This window comes from Rhinatrema bivittatum, chromosome 7, assembly GCF_901001135.1.
Source record: "Rhinatrema bivittatum chromosome 7, aRhiBiv1.1, whole genome shotgun sequence".
Classification (NCBI taxonomy): Eukaryota; Metazoa; Chordata; class Amphibia; order Gymnophiona; family Rhinatrematidae; genus Rhinatrema; species Rhinatrema bivittatum.
This window is the reverse complement of record NC_042621.1, coordinates 104673114-104691522: the sequence shown is the minus strand read 5'-3', so window position 1 is coordinate 104691522 and position 18409 is coordinate 104673114. Positions and strand designations below refer to the sequence as shown.

Below are 18409 nucleotides of genomic sequence, written 5' to 3'. Positions count from 1 at the left end.
TTTTTACATACAGTCCGATACTGCAGAACAAAAGCAGAATATGAAAATCTGGGTGTGCTCTTTCCATAGCTGATATTGACAAATAATAGGCTCTCTGTTATCTAATCATGCCTGTCCAGAAAAGAACATATGCCAAGCTCCAGATGTTTGCACGGAGTAACAACCTCCAGGCTGAACTGAAAGGAGAGGCAGCTGACAGCTCCTGGCTGCAGTGCTGAGCTGCTTCTATCTGCCAGGAAAGCTGAGCTCCTCCTCCTGAAAGAGAGGCAAAGGATCCATCCAAATCCTTAATCGCTCTCAGGCCTGCACTTGCTGCTGGATGAGTGTGTGCTGAATGAGGATAAGGCCCGCACCCATCCCTCTACCTCCACACTTAACTTGCTGAGAGGGGATTTTGTTTCTATAAAAAGTTCAGAATGGGTTTAGTAAGAGCTCACCACCGAAAACCAGTGTGCAGCTGGCACAGGTCCTGCAGTTAAACCAGGAACCAGGGATGTGCTTTCCTTTTGTTCTGTAAATGAAACAAACAAAAAACTAACAAACACTTTCATTTTGGTTTTCCTTTTGTTTCATTTACAGGAAGCCCCCACCTCTGGCTTCCCATCCCCCCTCCACCAACGAAGCCCTCTTTTAAATACGGGGCTGGCTAGGCCGTCCTAGAGAGTAACTTTCCAGTAAGGGTAGGTTCAGGGGCTGAAGTGGTTTTGGTAAGTGATAGCAGAGTCCCTGCCCTGAAGGGTTGGGTCATTGGTAGATGTTTATAAAAGAGAGGCTCCGCCAGTCTCTGGGGGCCTGAGGTCAATGGGAGCTGGTGAGAGGCAGCCATGAGGAATGGGCGTGGGATCCTTTCTTTTTCATCCTATGGTTGGAGTGGATTCAGCAAGGGATCCAAGCTGTATCCGGACTCGAGAGGGTTTCCTATTCCAAGATCAGTGAAGCTATCTAAGAGAGTGGGTGCCCAACCAGGGAGAAAGGGACTCTGTATCAAGGACAGGTTTCCAAGGGAGACAGAGGCCTCTTGGGAGAAAGAGGTCACAGTTTTCCTGAAATTTTCTGAAGAGGCATAAGGAACTCTATTTGTGTTTTTCTGTTGAGCTCTGAAGAACCGTTTTCCTGATTTCTGTATTTATTTTATTTATTTATTATTTTTATATACCGACATTCATCTCAATTGAGACATCACACCGGTTTACATTCAGGTACTGTAGGTATTTCTCTATCCCCAGAGGGCTTACAATCTAAGTGGTTCATAGTCCACTGCTCTAACCACTAGGCTAATCCTCCTCCCTTCACTGATGTCAATATTGCTTCACTGTCTACACAGCATACTTTGATAAGTAAAATCTATTTTCTTTTGGCAACCGCACTTGGAGAGAGGAGCGTTTCCTTTCGTTGTGACCCGAGTGTGAGTCCCTGGGAACCTTATAGGTTAGTCCGTTCCCCAGTAGCAGAATTTGTGATCCCTGATGCTGTACCAAGTTGGAAAGTGTTCAGCAGTCTCTGAAGTGTGGTCCCTTCTGAAACAGGGGGGGGGGGAGGTACATTAAGCTTTATAAAAAAAAAAGATCTCCCTCCCCTGGCTGCACGCTATATTCCCCTTACCCCCACCATCAATCCCCCTGCACCTTAACCCCATCACCTACAGGGTCCAAAGCAAGCAGGAGCAAATCCTGAATTACTCCTGCTCCGCTGCAGCCTTCCTTCAACATGGAGCCAGCTAACCTACTTCCGAATGGCGCCAGCCTCAGATCAGGTTTTCAGGCTATCCACAATGAATATGCATGAGATAGATAGATAGATAGATAATAGAGACGGTGTATTCAAATGAATCTCATGCATATTCATTGTGGATAGCCTGAAAACATGACCTGTTTGTGGCGCTTGAGGACCTGCATTGGCCACCCCTGTGCTATGGGAAACTGTTTGTTTTTTTTTGCAGTGATCTCAAACCCCTTTTTTTGTCACCCTTCTCCGAGATTTGCTGTTTTCCTCCTCCACAGATTTTCTGTCTCTGGCTAGAAATCCCAGAAAGTATTACCTCCTCCTCCCACATGGCTATGACTCTACCATTCGGCATGAACTCAATAGGGAACCAAGCATGAGTGTCTGGGGAGGTGGGGGGCGCAGATAATGGAAGGCACAAGGGTCTTGCCCAGTTTTTGTTCTCATTTTATTCCAACCCTGCAACCTGTGGCTTGTGCGTTCTCATCTCTCACACCAAGGTCAGACATACTGTACTATGATGAAACCCCACCCTAAAAGGCTGCAGATGAGTCCCCGAATGAAGCACCAGCAGGAACATTTGGTCAGAGAATATGAGCGCCATGTTTAGAAAGCAAAGACAGCAGTTTGCAGATGCTTTTAAATATGTAAAATCACATGCATTTGATATGACACCTTAGAAGGTCCACAACATATGATCTGTGTATGACACGACAGCTGAGAAGATCCACACCAATTATGAACCATAATGTGGAACAACTCGGAGTCTCCATACCTGTGCTAGCACAGAGATAATTAAAACCCACCTACTCTGGCCTTGTATTTTTTCGACACTTACTACTGTAGCTCTTATTTTGGTTCTGTTACTTTGTAATGAGGTGCTATCTACCTCCTATCTGCATGTATCCATTACATAAGTGCTCAGTGCCTTATTACTTAATGAAATCTGTCCTGGGCCTGCCTTTAGAAAAAAGCGGAATATCAAATGCGATAATAATGACATTGCTTGCAGTTATCGTGTGGCTCTTTGGAAACCCGAAGCTTCAAATGATCGGACGACAGGCGCATGGAGGCTGCTCCATTGCTTTTTTAGGGAATTGCATCACTCAGATTTTTTTTTTTTTACCAGTCTGCCCTGCACTGAAGTCTTGCTTTGTGTGTCTGGGTTACTGATTAGACAGACTCAAGAACCAGCTGTAAAGAGCCTCTGCCTTCAGAGTCGTCATCTACTGGCACTCATCTTCCACTTTACTACAGAAGGAAGGAATTCAGGAAGAGGAAAAGAATGGGAGGTAGCAAGTGAGGGATGAGAGGGAGAGGGGGAGGAATTGAAACTAGGAGTTGAGGAGAGATGAAATAAGGGAGGATGAGGTAGGACATACCTAGTTGGATCACCGAAAGGTTGGGATGCTTTGCAGCCAAATTCATCAGTTCCTAAAAACACGTACAATATGAACAAAGAGAAACACAAATGCTGTTATGGGGTAGTGTCACAGTTACTATTTTCCATCGCATATATTGGGAGAAGCTGTGCAGTGTTGAATTCAGGCACAGCCCTCTCAGGACAAAATTTCTGAATGCTACAGTGAAGCTAGGCCTACCCCACATTAAAATGCAGTGGCTTTAGACAAGTACACAAAAGGTTAAGGCCCTATGGGTTCTATAGAAGGGCAAACAGTAGGAGCAACAGAGCTGGGAGAAAGCAGCTTGCCTACAGTACACAGAATCTGCAGCAAGCGAAACAGGAATCCTATTGCTGCCAGGGGCTAGCTGCAAGACGTTTTACTTGTTTGCCTGGAAAGTTGATACTGAGGGAAAGCCAACGCAAATACCTAAGGTTTAAGGTTTATTGTTATTTACATACCGTTGTCTCAGCATAGCCTTCACAGCGGTTTACATTTCAACAAATATACAGTAAAGAAATTACAATTGATTATAAAAATAAAAACAACAAAACTCAAAAGAAAGGAATAACTAAAACCTATTAGCTGTTAAAAAATAAAATATATTGTTCCAGTCACCACATCTCAATCAATTCACTGCCCAGTCCTAGTCACAACAAATGTTTTATTCAGCCACTGCTGAGTTTCATTTACTGCATCTTACTCAACCACTCACTGCCGAGATCCAGCCAGGCCTGATCTCAAGGGGGGGGCACTGGAGGACCGAGTGAGCCCCAGTCCTACTCACCAGCCAGCAGGAGAGCGATGCTTCAGGCAAAGTCTGTCTCTTTGGTCAGCCAACTTTACACTGCAGGTCTGAATAGGTCTCCAGGGGGCACGTGCCCAGGAGGGAAGGGTTAGGATGGCCGTCATAGCTGATTCAATTATTAGGAAGGTAGATATCTGGGTGGCTGCTGGATGTGAGGATCAGTTGGCAACTTGCCTAACTGGTGCGAAAGTGACAGACCTCATGCATCACACAGATAATGCTGGGGAGGAGCCGGCTGTCTTGGCACGTGCGGGTACCAATGACATAGAAAAGTGCAGGAGGCAGGTTCTGGAAGCCAAATCCAGAACCTCCAGGGTAGCATTTTCAGAAGTGCTCCCCGTTCCACTTGCAGGATCCAAGAGGCAGGGAGAGCTCCAGATTCTCACTGCGTGGAAGAGACGATGGCGCAAGGAAGAGGCTTTTAGGTTTGATAAGAACAGGGTTTCATTTTCAGGAAGGGGAGGGGCCTTTTCTGAAAGGATGGGCTCCACCTTAACCAGAGTGGAACCAGGCTTCTGGCATTAACCTTTAAAAAGGAGATGGCGCAGCTTTTAAACTAAATGATGGGAAATGCCGACAGTCGCTCAGAAGTGCATGGTTCAGAATGATGTACATAAGAACATAAGTTGCCATACTGGGTCAGACAGAGGGTCCACCAAGCCCAGCATCCTGTTTCCAATAACGGACAATCTAGCTTACAAGTACCTGGCAAGTACCCGAACATTAAGTAAATCCCATGCTATTAATGCTGTAATAGCAGTGACTATTCCCTATCTTTGAAGGATAATAAGGGGTCAATTTTAAGACCCACGCACATCTATATGCACATGGTTCCCGGCGCATGCACATGGACGCGGCTATTTTATAACATGCATGCATTGGCACGCGCGGGTTATAAGATACGATATACGCACGTATATGTGCGGCAGATTTTAACATCCACGCGCACATGTGCAGGCGCGTGGCCTCCGTGCACAGGGGTGGGAAATTTTAAAAGGCAAGGTACAGTGACGCAAATAGGGCTTCCCCAGTTCCCTCTCAGTCCGACATGGGCTGGGCGGGAACTTTGTAATGAGATACTATTTACCTCCTATCTGCATGTATGGCTAATGGCGCTGTCTGGGCCCAGCACTTCTGCGCATGGCTGGGCCCATTCTAAAATGCACGCGGCTTGTGCAAGGCCCGGCCATGCACGTAACCTCCATTTTTTACACGCACGGGCCTTTTAAAATCAGGCCATAAGAGAACAGGAAAAATTGGGCATCCCAGTAGAGAGGTTGCAATAAATGCCAAAGTGGACCAGGTATCTTTAAGTAAAGTGCAGAAAGATTCCAATTTACCCCTGTCAACTGGTGAGCAGGTTGTTAATACAAACAAAAAACATACTTTGAAATGGCTGTATACAATGATCGAAGTCTAAAAATTAAGATGGGAGAGTTAAGAGTGTATAGCACTGGATGAAGAGGTAGATATAATTGGCATCTCAGAGTCCTGGTGGAGGGAGAATAACCAATGGGGCACTGTGATACCAGGGTACAAATTATATTGAAATGATAGGACGAATCAAATTGGTGGAGGGGTGGCACTATATGTTAAAGAGAGCATTGAGTCAAACAGGATAAAAGTTCTGGAGGAAACAAAATGCAATATTGAATTTTTATGTATAGAAATTCCAGGTAAAAAGAAGAATAAAATAGTAGTGAGGGTGTAATACTGTCCACCTACCAGAAGGAACTAACGGACAAGTAAATGCTAAATGAAATGAGGTTAGCTATCGAAATCAGCAGCACAGTAATAATTGGTGATTTCAATTTCTACAGTTTTGATTGGGTAAATGTCACATCAGGACATGCTAGAGAGCTAAAGTTCCTAGATGAAATAAATGACTGCTTCATGGAACAGCTGATACAGGAACGAACAAGAGGGGAAACTATTTTAGACCCAGTCTTTAGTGGAACACAGAGGGCCTCATTTTCTAAAGTATCGCAGGCCTGCGATACTTTAGGTAATGAGGGGCGGGGGGCCGAAATGGCGCGGTGCGATCACTGCCGGTTTCGCACCCAATAGCGCCACCATAGAAGGTGTAGCTATTGGGCGTGAACTCGGGACGTGAAAAGGGTCTTACCTTTTCATTGTCCACAGCGCCTTCGCGGAGTCGGCCCCGGTGACGCCCCGACTCCTCCGCCCCCATTTTGGTATCGCGTGCAATCCGGATGGAAAATGAGGCCCAGAATTTGGTGCAAGAGGTAACAGTGTTGGAGCCACTTGGCAATAATGATCACAACATTATCAAATTGGACTTAATAACTGGAGGGAGCACTCTAAAAAAAATCTACTGCAACAGCATTTAACTTTCAAAAAGATGACTGATAAAATGAGGAAAATGATTAGGAAAAACTGAAAGGAGCAACTGTAAAGGTTAAGAGTTTTACTCAGGAATGGATGCCATCTTGGAAGCCCAGACCAAACATATTCCACACAGAAAAGGTGGAAGGAAGGCTAAACGACTACTGGCATGGTTAAAAGGTGAGGTAAGAAAGTCTATAATAGCTAAAAGAACATCTTTCAAGAAATGGAAATGGGATCTGAATGAAGAAAACAGGAAACGGCATGTTTGATGCAAAGCATTGTTAAGGCAAAGACAAAATTTGAAAAGAGGCTTGCCGTGGAAGCAAAAGCTCATAATAAAGACTTTTACAGGTACATTTGAAATAAAACGAATGCAAAGGAGTCAGTTGGATCATTAGATCATCAAGAGATAAAAGGGACATTTAGGGATGACAAAGCTATAACAGAGAGACTAAATGAATTATTTGCTTAGATATTCACTGAGGAAGATGTAAGATTGCTGGGATTCCTGGCCACGGACCACCGCAGCCGGGCCCCCCTACCTCTCACAGGCATCCGCGCCGACTCCTCTCCTCGGCAGCTCAGGACATCTCAGCCCCGAACCATGGGGCAGCAGCCTGCCCACGTGGCCCTGGATGTCGCCAGCTCCTTCCCTGTATGTGTCTCCTTAGGCGCGCACACACGTGTCTCTCTCCTCCCCTTAAAGGGGCCCCGGGAGATGATGTCACTGTGCTGGGCTATTTAAACCCAGCTCAGACAGCTACACCTTGCCTTGTCAACAGGTCCTACTCCTTGGTGAGTGCATTGTTGCTAGTTCCTGCTCCCAGCCTCTGTTCCAGTTCGTGTGCCTGTTCCTACGTTCCAGTTCGTCTTCGTTCCTGTGTCTTCATCCTGTCACCCCTCCTGCATCCGTCCTTGGACTGACTTCCTGGTTTTGACTCAGGTTCTTTGCTGCCTGCCCTGACCTCTGGTCCATTCCTGGTCATGCCTACCAGCCTTGACTCAGTCTGCCTGATGCCACCTTGCCTACCTCTGGACACCTCTGTGGGAGTGACCTGCACCTAAGACCTGCTGGCCCTGGCACCCAAGGGCTCAACCTGAGGGGAACGTGGGCTGGTAAAGGTGAAGCTCCTGTTGGGTCCTCCTCACCTGTACCGCCTTCCAACAATGAGGATTACTGGGGGCTTGCCCTCAGAGGAGACTCCACCCTCATCACGGCTCAAAGGTCCACAAGCGCAACAGTTTGCCAAGGCCATGGACCCGGCAGACCTGAGTGGCCTTCAAGCCATTCCCGGGCTGGCTCAGCATCTACAGCAACAGCAGCAGTGCCTGGATGTCCTGGCTGCCACAGTGGAATGCCTAGCTAATCGGTTGGACTCAGCTCTGATGCCAGCAGCTCCTCCCACCACACCTACAGCAGCACCGGTTCACGCCGCACCTCTTCATCGTCCAGCACCTCCTTGCTGCGCAGGAGACCCCAAGCAGTGCCACAGCTTCCTGAACCATTGCTTTACGCACTTCTTCCTAGCAACCAGCACAGTTTACCAGCAACCAGTCAAAACCACCTTTATCTTGTTCTTGCTTGACAGCAAGGCCCTTGCTTGGGCTTCTCCCTTGTGGGAGCATGGGGACTCCCTCCTCGCAGACCTTCCTCATTTTGTACAAACCTTCAAACTGGTTTTCGATGAGCCTGGTCAACAATCTTCGGCTGCCTCCGACCATCTGCACCTTCATCAGGGATCACATCCGCTGATGGACTACGCCCTGGAATTCTGCACCCTGGCCTCGGATGGCACAAGGACAGTTTACGCAGTATCTTCCTAGAGGGTCTGTCTTCAAAAATCAAGGATGAAATTTGCCAATTTTTATAGACATTTCATCCCTCGATACTCGCACCTAGTGGCCCCTCTCACCACTCTGACAAGAAAGGGAGCCGATGCGCAGCACTGACCATCTGAGGCAGTCTCGGCCTTCCAAGAATTGAAACGAGCCTTCCTTCAGGAGACCTGTCTCCGACATCCCAAACCTACACGACTGTTCATTGTCGAGGTGGACAATCTCTATGACTGACTACATCATCCTAGGCTTAGACAAAGGACAAGCCTTCCTTCTGATACTACTTGACCTCTCGTCTGCATTTGATACGGTCAATCACTCCCTTCTCATCAACCAATTATCAGCCATAGGTATCTCAGGCACTGCCCTATCATGGTTCAGAACCTTCCTCAGCAATAGAGGTTATAAGGTCAAAATTCATAATAAAGAATCCTCTCTACACCCCGCAGCAGTAGGAGTCCCTCAGGGTTCATCCCTGTCTCCTACCTTGTTTAACATTTATCTGTTACCCTTATGTAAACTTCTCACTGACCTCAATCTCAAACATTTTCTATACGCCGACGATATTCAGGTACTGATCCCCATCGAAGAATCGCTCGCAAAAACACTGTTGTACTGGGAATCCTGCCTCCAAAATATCAAACAACTGCTTACAAGTCTCAACCTGATAATAAATTCATCAAAAACGGAACTTCTACTCATCACTCCTGAAAACAGTTCCATCACATACACTCATCCTATCGTACCAAGCACTACACAAGTGAGAGATCTTGGAGTTCAAATTGACAATCACCTAAACCTGAAAGCCAACATCAACAAAACCACCAGAGACTGCTTTTATAAGCTCCAAGTGCTGAAAAGAATACGACCTCTCTTCCACACACATGACTTCAGAACGATCCTACAATCAATCATTTTCGCAAAGCTGGACTATTGTAACACCATCATGCTTGGTCTCCCTTCATCACATACCAAACCATTACAAATGGTACAAAATGCCTCCGCCCGTATACTCACCAACACCAGGAGAAGAGAACACATAACACCCATCTTGATGGACCTCCATTGGCTGCCCATCCACTTCAGAATAATCTACAAGGCCATTCTCACCATTTTCAAAAACATCCATCAATTAGCCCCAATCGATCTCCATATTCCTCTCCGATTACACCATTCCACAAGACCGACAAGAGATGCTTACAAAGGATCACTTCAAGTACCTCCAGCCAAGACTACCAGACACATCACGCTTAGAGATCGGGCATTCTCCACAGCCGGTCCAACATTATGGAACTCCATTCCCCCCGATCTTAGAATGGAACCCAACATTCAAGAAAAGACTCAAAACGTGGCTGTTCACACAGGCCTTCCCTAACTCCAACTCCATCTAACTCCCTTCATGCAACAAGCTCCGCTAGCATTAGCGTTAATAACCACCTTTCACAATGTTATTTATACTTGTATATAACTATCTGATCTTCATTTCCTCTCTCATTCCAAGTTATTGCTTTCCTTGTTATATGTAACTGCTTTTCTGCACTATTGTTTAAATGGTAAAGTTTATTATAATTTCACCCCTGTTTCTTGTGAACCAGCATGATGGAACCACCGTCTTGAATGTTGGTATATAAAAAACTTAAATAAATAAAATAAATAAATAAATAGCGGTCGGGGCCATTCTCAGCCAGTATTCCAGCAAGGGAACACTACTACCTTGCTCCTACTTCTCTCACAAGTTCACACCGATCAAGAGAAATTATGGCATTGGATATAAAGAGCTATTGGCCATTAAGATAGCCTTTGAGGAATGGCAACAATGTCTCAAGGGGGCACAACACTCCATTACGGTTTTTACTGATCATAAAAACTTAGAATACTTCAGTCGAGCTCAATGCCTTAACCCTCGCCTAGCCCGGTAGTCTCTGTTCTTCACCCATTTCAATTTCACCCTGCGATAACGCCCAGCAGCCAAAAACGCCAGAGTAGATGCCCTGTCCAGGTTTACAAAACAGAGGATGACCCCACAATGCCTCAGTACATTCTGGATCTGGCACAAGTTTGCCTAACAGCCACCCAGTTGGTATCCATAGGGAACGTGGGCTGGTAAAAGTGAAGCTCCTGTTGGGTCCTCATCACCTGTACCACCTCCCGACAATGAGGATCCCTGGGGGCTTGCCCTTGGAGGAGACTCCACCCTCATCGTGGCTCAAGGGTCCACACACGCAACAAAGATATACCCATGGCAAATATAATATGTTGAAAGCCCAAACCACAATTGTAAACACAAATAATCAAAAAGGTATGGCAAAAAGCTTTTCAGTTGTCCATATCTTAAGGTTCAATTGTCTTTTATTTGACTTCTTACAGATGTATCACAGATATTCTAATCTTAATATGAGTTACATAGTCCCTCCAGCATGGACCGTGTTTCATACAACAACTGTGTCGGAAGGGACAAAATATCTAAATCAAAAACAAATAGCATTGTTTAATATAGGGACAAACATGACATCAGAAACACAAAAGTGCAAGTACAGATCAATTATACTGGCTTACCACAGATTACAGAAATCAAAAGGTTAAACCTATTTTTATTCTGGTAAAAACAGATATAAATAAAACTAAATTGTGTTTACTGGCTGTGAGATATAATAACATTTATGAATGAAGATTTATTTATTTTATTTTATTTATTTAAAATTTTTATATACCGGCATTCATGATACAATCACATCATGCCGGTTTACATATAACAGGGGTGTACAATGAACAATTGAATAGCTTATTAGTGTGGAAGGAAGCAGTTACAAATAACAAGGTAGTAGAACTGGGAGAAGAGAATAAAGATAATGCATCGGGGAGAAAAGTTCAGCAGGTTTGAATGACATTCTGATGAAGTGATATTCAAAGGTAATGATTCAGAGGAGCTGAAACAAATCTCAGTGAACCTGGAAGTTGTACTAGGGCAAATTGACAAACTAAAAAGTAGTAAATCACCTGGACTAGATGGTATACAGCCCAGAGTGCTGAAAGAACTAAGAAATGAAGTTACGGACCTGCTATTGGAAATTTGTAAACTATCAGTAACATCATATATCAGTAACACCAATTTGTAAAAAGCGATCAAGGGTGAGCCAGGAAACTGCAGACCAACGAGTGCCATCTGTGCCAGGCAAAATGGTAGAAACTATCACAAAGAACAAAATTGCTGAATGTATAGATAGGCATAGTTTAATAGGACAAAGCAAAGAAATTTAGTCAAGGGAAGTCGTGCCTCACAAATTTGCTACTTTTTTTTTGCGGGTATAAACAAAATATATGGATAAAGGTGAGCCAGTTGATACACTATATCTAGATTTCCAGAAAGCATTTGACAAAGTCCCTCATAAGAGACTTCTTAGGAAATAAAAAAGTCATGGGATAGGTGGCAGTGTCCTATTGTGGATTGCCAGCTGGTTAAAAGATAGAAAACAGAGATTAGAGCTAAATAGTAAATTTTCCCAATGAAGAAAGGTGTATAGTGGAGTGTCCTAGGGACCACTGCTTTTTAAAATATTTGTAAACAACCTGGAAATGGGAACAATAAGTAAGGTGATCAAATTTGCTGATGGCACAAAATTATTCAAAGGTGTTAAATCACAAGAGGATTGTGAGAAATTGCAAGAGCACATTACAAAACTGGAAGACTGGGCATGCAAATGAAATTCACTGTGGACAAGTGCAAAGTGATACACTTACGGAAGAGTAACCCAAATTATAGCTACACAATCCAAGGTACCACATTAGAGGTCAACACTCAGGAAAAGGATCGAGGTGTCATTGTTGAAAATACATTGAAATCTTCTGCTCAGTGTGTAGCAGCCAAGAAAGCAAAAAGAATGCTAGGGATTATTAGGAAAGGAATGGAGAATAAAACAATATTATAATGCCTCTTTATTGCTCCATGGTGCGACCTCATCTTGGGGCTGATGCAATACAGTGGACTCAGCCGAGCACATTGTATAACCCGCAGTTGGACACGGGTTGTCTAGGCACTAATTAATCCCCTTATGCAATAAGGAGATTAGCACCTCTACAATGTGCGTCCAACATGGAGTGAATCTAATAACGCTCATCACATGCAAATGCATGTGAATGAAGCATTAGGCATTCACTCCTGATGCAAAAAAGAAAAATGTGCGTCTAGGACGCACATTTAGCAATCAGAAATTAACGCCTGCCTGGAGCAGGCATTAATAGCTGAGCGCTCCTTAAACCAGTAGAGAAAAGCAGAAAAAACTGCTTTTCTGTTCTGCCTCCTACTTGATATCGTTGTGATATGAAGTAGGAGGAAAAACAAAATTAAATAAAGTTAAAAAAAAACAAACCATCTGCAGCCGGGTGCAGGAAACGGACGCTCAACTGACAAGCGTCCGTTTCCTGAACCCCCTGGCTGTGCGGCATTTAGGAAAAAAGAACGCCGATAAACTCGGTGTCGGTTTTCCTAACCGGTGGACCGCCGACGCCGATCGGGTTCTCGTTAGCAAGGAGGCGCTAGGGGGCGCAAGCGACCCTAGCATCTCCTTGCTAACGCGACCCCTAATTTAAATATCGCATGGCATGTTAAGAAAGCGGGCGCTGATTGTTCAGCACCCGCTTTCTGCTCATATTTATTGCATTGGCCCCCTTGAGTATTGTGTGCAGTTCTGGTCACCACATCTCATAAAAGATATAACAATATTAGAAAAGGTACAGAGAAGGGCAACCAAAATGATAAAGGGGAGAGAACAATTCCCCTATGAAGAAAGGCTAAACAGGTTAGGACTCTTGTTTGGAGAAGAGACGGCTGAGGGAGATATGATAGAGGTCTATAAAATAATGAATGGAATGCAACGAGTAAAACATTAATCAGTTGTTTACTCTTTTGAAAAGTGAAAAGACCAGGGGACACAACATGACTTTACTAGGTAATATATTTAAAACTACTAAGAGCAAATATTTTTTTACTCAATGCATTATTAAGCTCTGCAATTCATTTGACACAGGATGTGGTGAAAGCTATTAGTGTAGCTGCTTTTAAAAAGGAGAAAAAGTCCATTAAACATTAAGATAGAATTGCAGAAATCCACTGCTTACTCTTGGGAGAAGCAGCTTGGAATCTATCTACCCCTTGGGATCCTGCCAGGCACTTGTGACCTGGCTTGGCCACTACTGGAAACAGGATCCTGGACTTGATGTATGGTAAATCATATTCTTATGAATGCACAAGGCCCCATATTCTTGCAGGACTTGCGAGCATCAGCAAACTGAGACAGATATGGCACGAAGTCCCACACTCCTTCTGCCAGCTGGAAGAAGGGAGGATTGAGAGGATTTGGCCAGGGTTCCCTCTTCCCCTTCCTCCCTGGAAAGCAGACAACTGCAAGGAGAAGCCCCGCTTCTTGGGCATGTTCAGAATTTGGCACCTAAGACACCGACCTATATTACTTATGCCTAAATCTGGATCCTGGCTTGGACAGACACCATCGTACTACCTTGTGTACAGAAGACTAGGAAGTTTGATCCTCATGCTTGGATCTCATAAGGGCACCTAGGGAGCATAATCATAAAAGAAAACACACGGACACAAAGTGTGCTTACTCAACCCACTCTGCCTTCCTCCCGTGACTGTAAATGGCTCCCCTCTCACAAATGTTCTCCACCCTTATCTGGCTAGAAGGCAGGGCACCTTCACCTCTATCCATCTTCCTTATCCTTTCTCAGGGACTGAGACAAGGCTTGAGACTCTCACCCAGGTGAAGAACAAATGGCATCTGACAAGCAGTCTAGACTTGAACTAACAGGATTTAGCGAAAGTTACATGCATCAGAATTTACACTAGTTTCACCCCATCTATGGACTTGCAATTTCGATTTCCCTACAGCCTGCAGGTTTACAAGTCCCTGGATGATTTGCTGAGTCTCTCCTTTTTCACAAGGAATCTTACGGTGACACAGCCAGTGTCTAAGAAGGATCACAGCTTGAGTCTGTGTCCTAGTGATCACAGCCGGGTACTGGGTTGAGAGGCAGAGGTTTTTAAATAAATTACTGTTACATGCAAAATTGATATCACTTAAAACTGCAGTTACATGCTTAGCGATATTTATTATGAATTGTTAGGGAAGGATAAGTCACAGGAAGCGACCTGGATTAAAGCGGAGTATGCACAAACGTGCATGCTAATAAAACTCACTGCTTACCTGGCTCTGAGGCGTGCTTGGGCTCCTGCAGGTGGCAAAGATGTGCTCCGGCGGATTAGGCTTCCCAAGAAGCTGCTTGACCAGTTCTAGTCCAATGCCACGATTGCATCCAGTTATGAGGATCACGCGAGGAACCGACCCTGCCATCGTCGTTTTGCTGCTGTCTCCGGGTGCACACTTAGCACTTGAGCTGGCTCTGCCACACTTCTCTCTCGCCTGCTCTGGGTAGCAGGTTTCGAGTTTCTTGTCCTGCCCTTTTTTAAAATCCCTTTTGCAGTGAGTCTCCTCCCACGTTTTATGTAAGCTCTTCCCCTGCACCTATGCAGGATAAAGAAATACCACACCTCTAGCACAGAGAGTGGAACTCAAAGGTAGTCTTAGGGAGAGTAAAAAATCCTGCTTCAGCTGATGCACCAGAGAGGGAAAAAGAAAAAAGAATCAGACAGTTATGGAAGGGACCTTTATATGCAGTATCTTCAAAATTAATGTTCAGATCTGCGCATCAGATCAGTAATATATCCTGTGCTTTGTGCACAGTAATAAGGGCTGTATTTGCCTTTGATTTAAAAAGACTCTGAAATGAGGCAACAGTAGTATTTCAGTACTTCCCCATAATCACAATAATGGGCTTTAACATCCAGGGCTGGTGCTAGCCTTTTTGCTGCTCTGGGCAAACAATTATTGTGCGCCCCCCCCGCGCATTTTCATTTAGTCTTTGTCCTGGGTCCACCAAAAAAATCCCAGCTCCTTCCAACAACCTAAACTTTAAAACTGTCACCCCCCACCCCCAGGTCTTCACCCCCTTCCCCAGAGCCCATAGCCAGTGCAAGATTATTAGGCGCCCTAGGTGAACCTTACACCCTTGCATCCCAGCCCCACCCTCTCCACACACACAGTTAAAAATATGCATTCATAATAGATTTCACATAAAAAATAAAATTATAACATGTAGATTATATTTATATGCACTGCTATGGTGCCAACCAGAAAACCCTACAAAAAAAGACACTTAGAACCCATATGGCATTAGGGCTACTGTAACACGTGTTGGGTGTGGGCTTGACCCTCAGAAATCTACGAGTAAATTACAATAAAAATATAATAAGCCCCTCATACCAAAAGAGCACTAACTGCCAGCACTTAAAAAGTAAGAATCCTATCAATGAGAAGGCAGCACTGCAAATATTACACTAGGCCCTAAAACACTGATCCACCTCCTATTAGAAAAAAAACCAAACCAAGCTGCTATAGATCCCTAAATGCTAGCAGAATACCTCTCCTTGCTCACTAGAGATGTGAATCGTGTGATCGATCATCTTAACGATCGATTTTGGCTGGGGGGGGGGGGGGGGGAGGGAATCGGATCGTCGCGGTTTTGTTTTTTTTAAAATCGTGTAAATCGTAAATCGGGGGAGGGCGGGAAAACCGGCACACTAAAACAACCCTAAAACCCACCCCGACCCTTTAAAATAAATCCCCCACCCTCCCGAACCCCCCCAAAATGCCTTAAATTACCTGGGGTCCAGTGGGGGGGTCCCGGTGTGATCTTCCACTCTCGGGCAACGGGTGCATTAATAGAAATGGCGCCGGCGCTACCTTTGCCCTGTCATATGACGGGGCAAAGGTAGCGCCAGCACCATTTTGGTTCCTGTCCCCCGACGTCATGAGCGCAGGAGATCGCTCCCAGACCCCCGCTGGACCCCCAGGGACTTTTGGCCAGCTTGGGGGGGTCTCCTGACCCCCACAAGACTTGCCAAAAGTCCAGCGGGTGTCCGGGAGCGACCTCCTGCACTCGAATTGTATTGCCGTATTGCAAAATGGTGCCGGCCATACGGCTGGCGCCATTTTGCAATATGGCAATATGGCCATACGGCCGGCACCATTTTGCAATACGGCAATACGATTCGAGTGCAGGAGGTCGGACCCCCACTGGACTTTTGGCAAGTCTTGTGGGGGTCAGGAGGCCCCCCAAGCTGGCCAAACGTCCCTGGGGGTCCAGGAGCCATCTCCTGCGCTCGTGACGTCAGGGGACAGGAACCAAAATGGCACCTGCCCTACCTTTGCCCCGTCATATGACAGGGCAAAGGTAGCGCTGGCGCCATTTCTATTAACGCACCCGTGGCCCGAGAGTGGAAGATCACACCGGGACCCCCCCACTGGACCCCAGGTAATTTAAGACATTTTGGGGGGTTCGGGAGGGTGGGGGATTTATTTTAAAGGGTCGGGGTGGGTTTTAGGGTTGTTTTAGTGTGCCGGTTTTCCCGCCCTCCCCCTTCCCCTCCCCCTTCCCCCGATTTACGATTTTTGACGATAAATCGGGGGAATTCCTATTTTATATCGCCTCTAACGATTTTTGACGATTTAAAATATATCGGGCGATATTTTAAATCATCAAAAAACGATTCACATCCCTGCTCACACATGCAGAACACAGGCAGACCCTCACCAAATACAGAAAAAAGAAACCATAAAATATAAATGGAAACATGCAGGAAAAACTGAATTGGGAACCACAAGACAGACTCTGTATGCAGTGCAACAATGGAAAGACAGAACCATCATCAATCCTCAGCCATTAAACAATAAAATCAAGAAATATAATAAATACATAAATCATAATAGTATAAACACACTAATAAAAATAATTTTTCAAAACAGCTGATAAATGGAAGATCCAATTATTAAAAACATAACATTTTTTTAAATTGCCCAAATACCAATAAAATATTTCAAAACAGATACATCAAATAATATCAAAAAATTAAAACTAATAACTAATAAGGATAAGGATTCATGCTCTCCATACCTGGGAATTTTTTATTTCCAGTCAACCTGGGATTGTCGTAGATTAGTGGAGAGGGTTGTACAAGCTTTCTCTTCCCTCTCATAGATACAGATATGTATCTATACATAATGAAGATAGATTGGATTAAATAATTTATTTTATTTATTTATTTATTTAGGATTTTTATATACCGGCATTCATGAAATGATCACATCATGCTGGTTTACAAATAAACAGGGGTGCAATAAACACATCAAAAACAGAAATAACGTGTCGAAGAAAGCAGTTACAATTAACAAGGACTATTGAACTGGGATCAGAGGAAATAAAGATAGTTTAGCAGAGACTAAATTATATACAAGGAGAAGAGGTACAGCTGCTGTGTTGGATATGTTGATGGCGAGGTGCATTAATTTAAGTCCGGGAAAGCTTGCATAAACAGCCAAGTCTTGAGTCTTTTTCTAAAGGTTAGGAGGCAAGGCTCCTGTCTGAGATCGGGAGGGATGGAGTTCCATAACAGTGGGCCAGCTGTGGAGAGGGCTCGATCTCTTAAGGTAATGTGACTAGTGGTTTTAGTAGGGGGTACATGGAGGGATCCTCTGTATGCGTCTCTGGTAGGTCTTGTGGAGTTGTGTAAGCAGAGAGGAAATTGTAGGTCAATTGAGGTGTGTTGATGGATGATTTTGTATATCAAGGAGATGGATTTGTAGATGATTCTGAAGTGAATTGGTAACCAATGAAGGTCTTTTAGAATTGGGGAAATATGGTCTCTTTTCCTGGTGTTTGTTAGTAAACGGGCTGCTGTGTTTTGTACCATTTGGAGCAGTTTGGTGTAGCAGGAAGGGAGACCAAGTAGGATAGCGTTACAGTAATCTAACTTTGAGAAAATAATTGCTTGGAGGATCGTTCTGAAATCTTGGGCGTGGAAGAGAGGTCTTATCCTTTTTAAAACTTGGAGTTTGTGGAAGCAGTCTTTGGTCGTTCTGTTGATGGAGGCTTTGAAGTTCAGCCTGTTGTCAATTATCACTCCTAAATCTCTCACTTGTGTGGTTGGTGGGTTGGTTGGATGAGAAGCGGTGAGATTGCTGTTCTCAGGAGATATGAGTAGTATCTCCCGAGAACAGGAGATAATAAATAAATAAATAAATAATAAAAAGACTAACTCAGCAAACATGGAGCACAAGTGAAAAACAGGCATTTCTGTGAGAAACATGAGCAGCCCAAGGCCAGAAGCCAGTGTAGAGAAAAAGTATATCTCAGATAAGACGCTTGGCAACATTTAACAATA

At 44.6% G+C, this 18409-nt stretch overlaps 1 protein-coding gene across 2 annotated transcripts in view; it reads right to left on the bottom strand.

Moving 5' to 3' along the window:
* The window catches only part of LOC115095333 (C-factor-like), a 53283-nt gene that overhangs the window by 13467 nt on the left and 21407 nt on the right, over window positions 1–18409 (bottom strand). For both annotated transcript variants that reach the window (XM_029608860.1, XM_029608859.1), the window contains 2 exons: window positions 14337–14741; window positions 3105–3156 (listed from right to left, as the gene is read on the bottom strand). In XM_029608860.1, the coding sequence (XP_029464720.1) occupies window positions 3105–3156; window positions 14337–14483 (199 nt within the window). In that variant the 5' untranslated portion in view covers window positions 14484–14741. The remainder of the gene's footprint in view (window positions 1–3104; window positions 3157–14336; window positions 14742–18409) is intronic.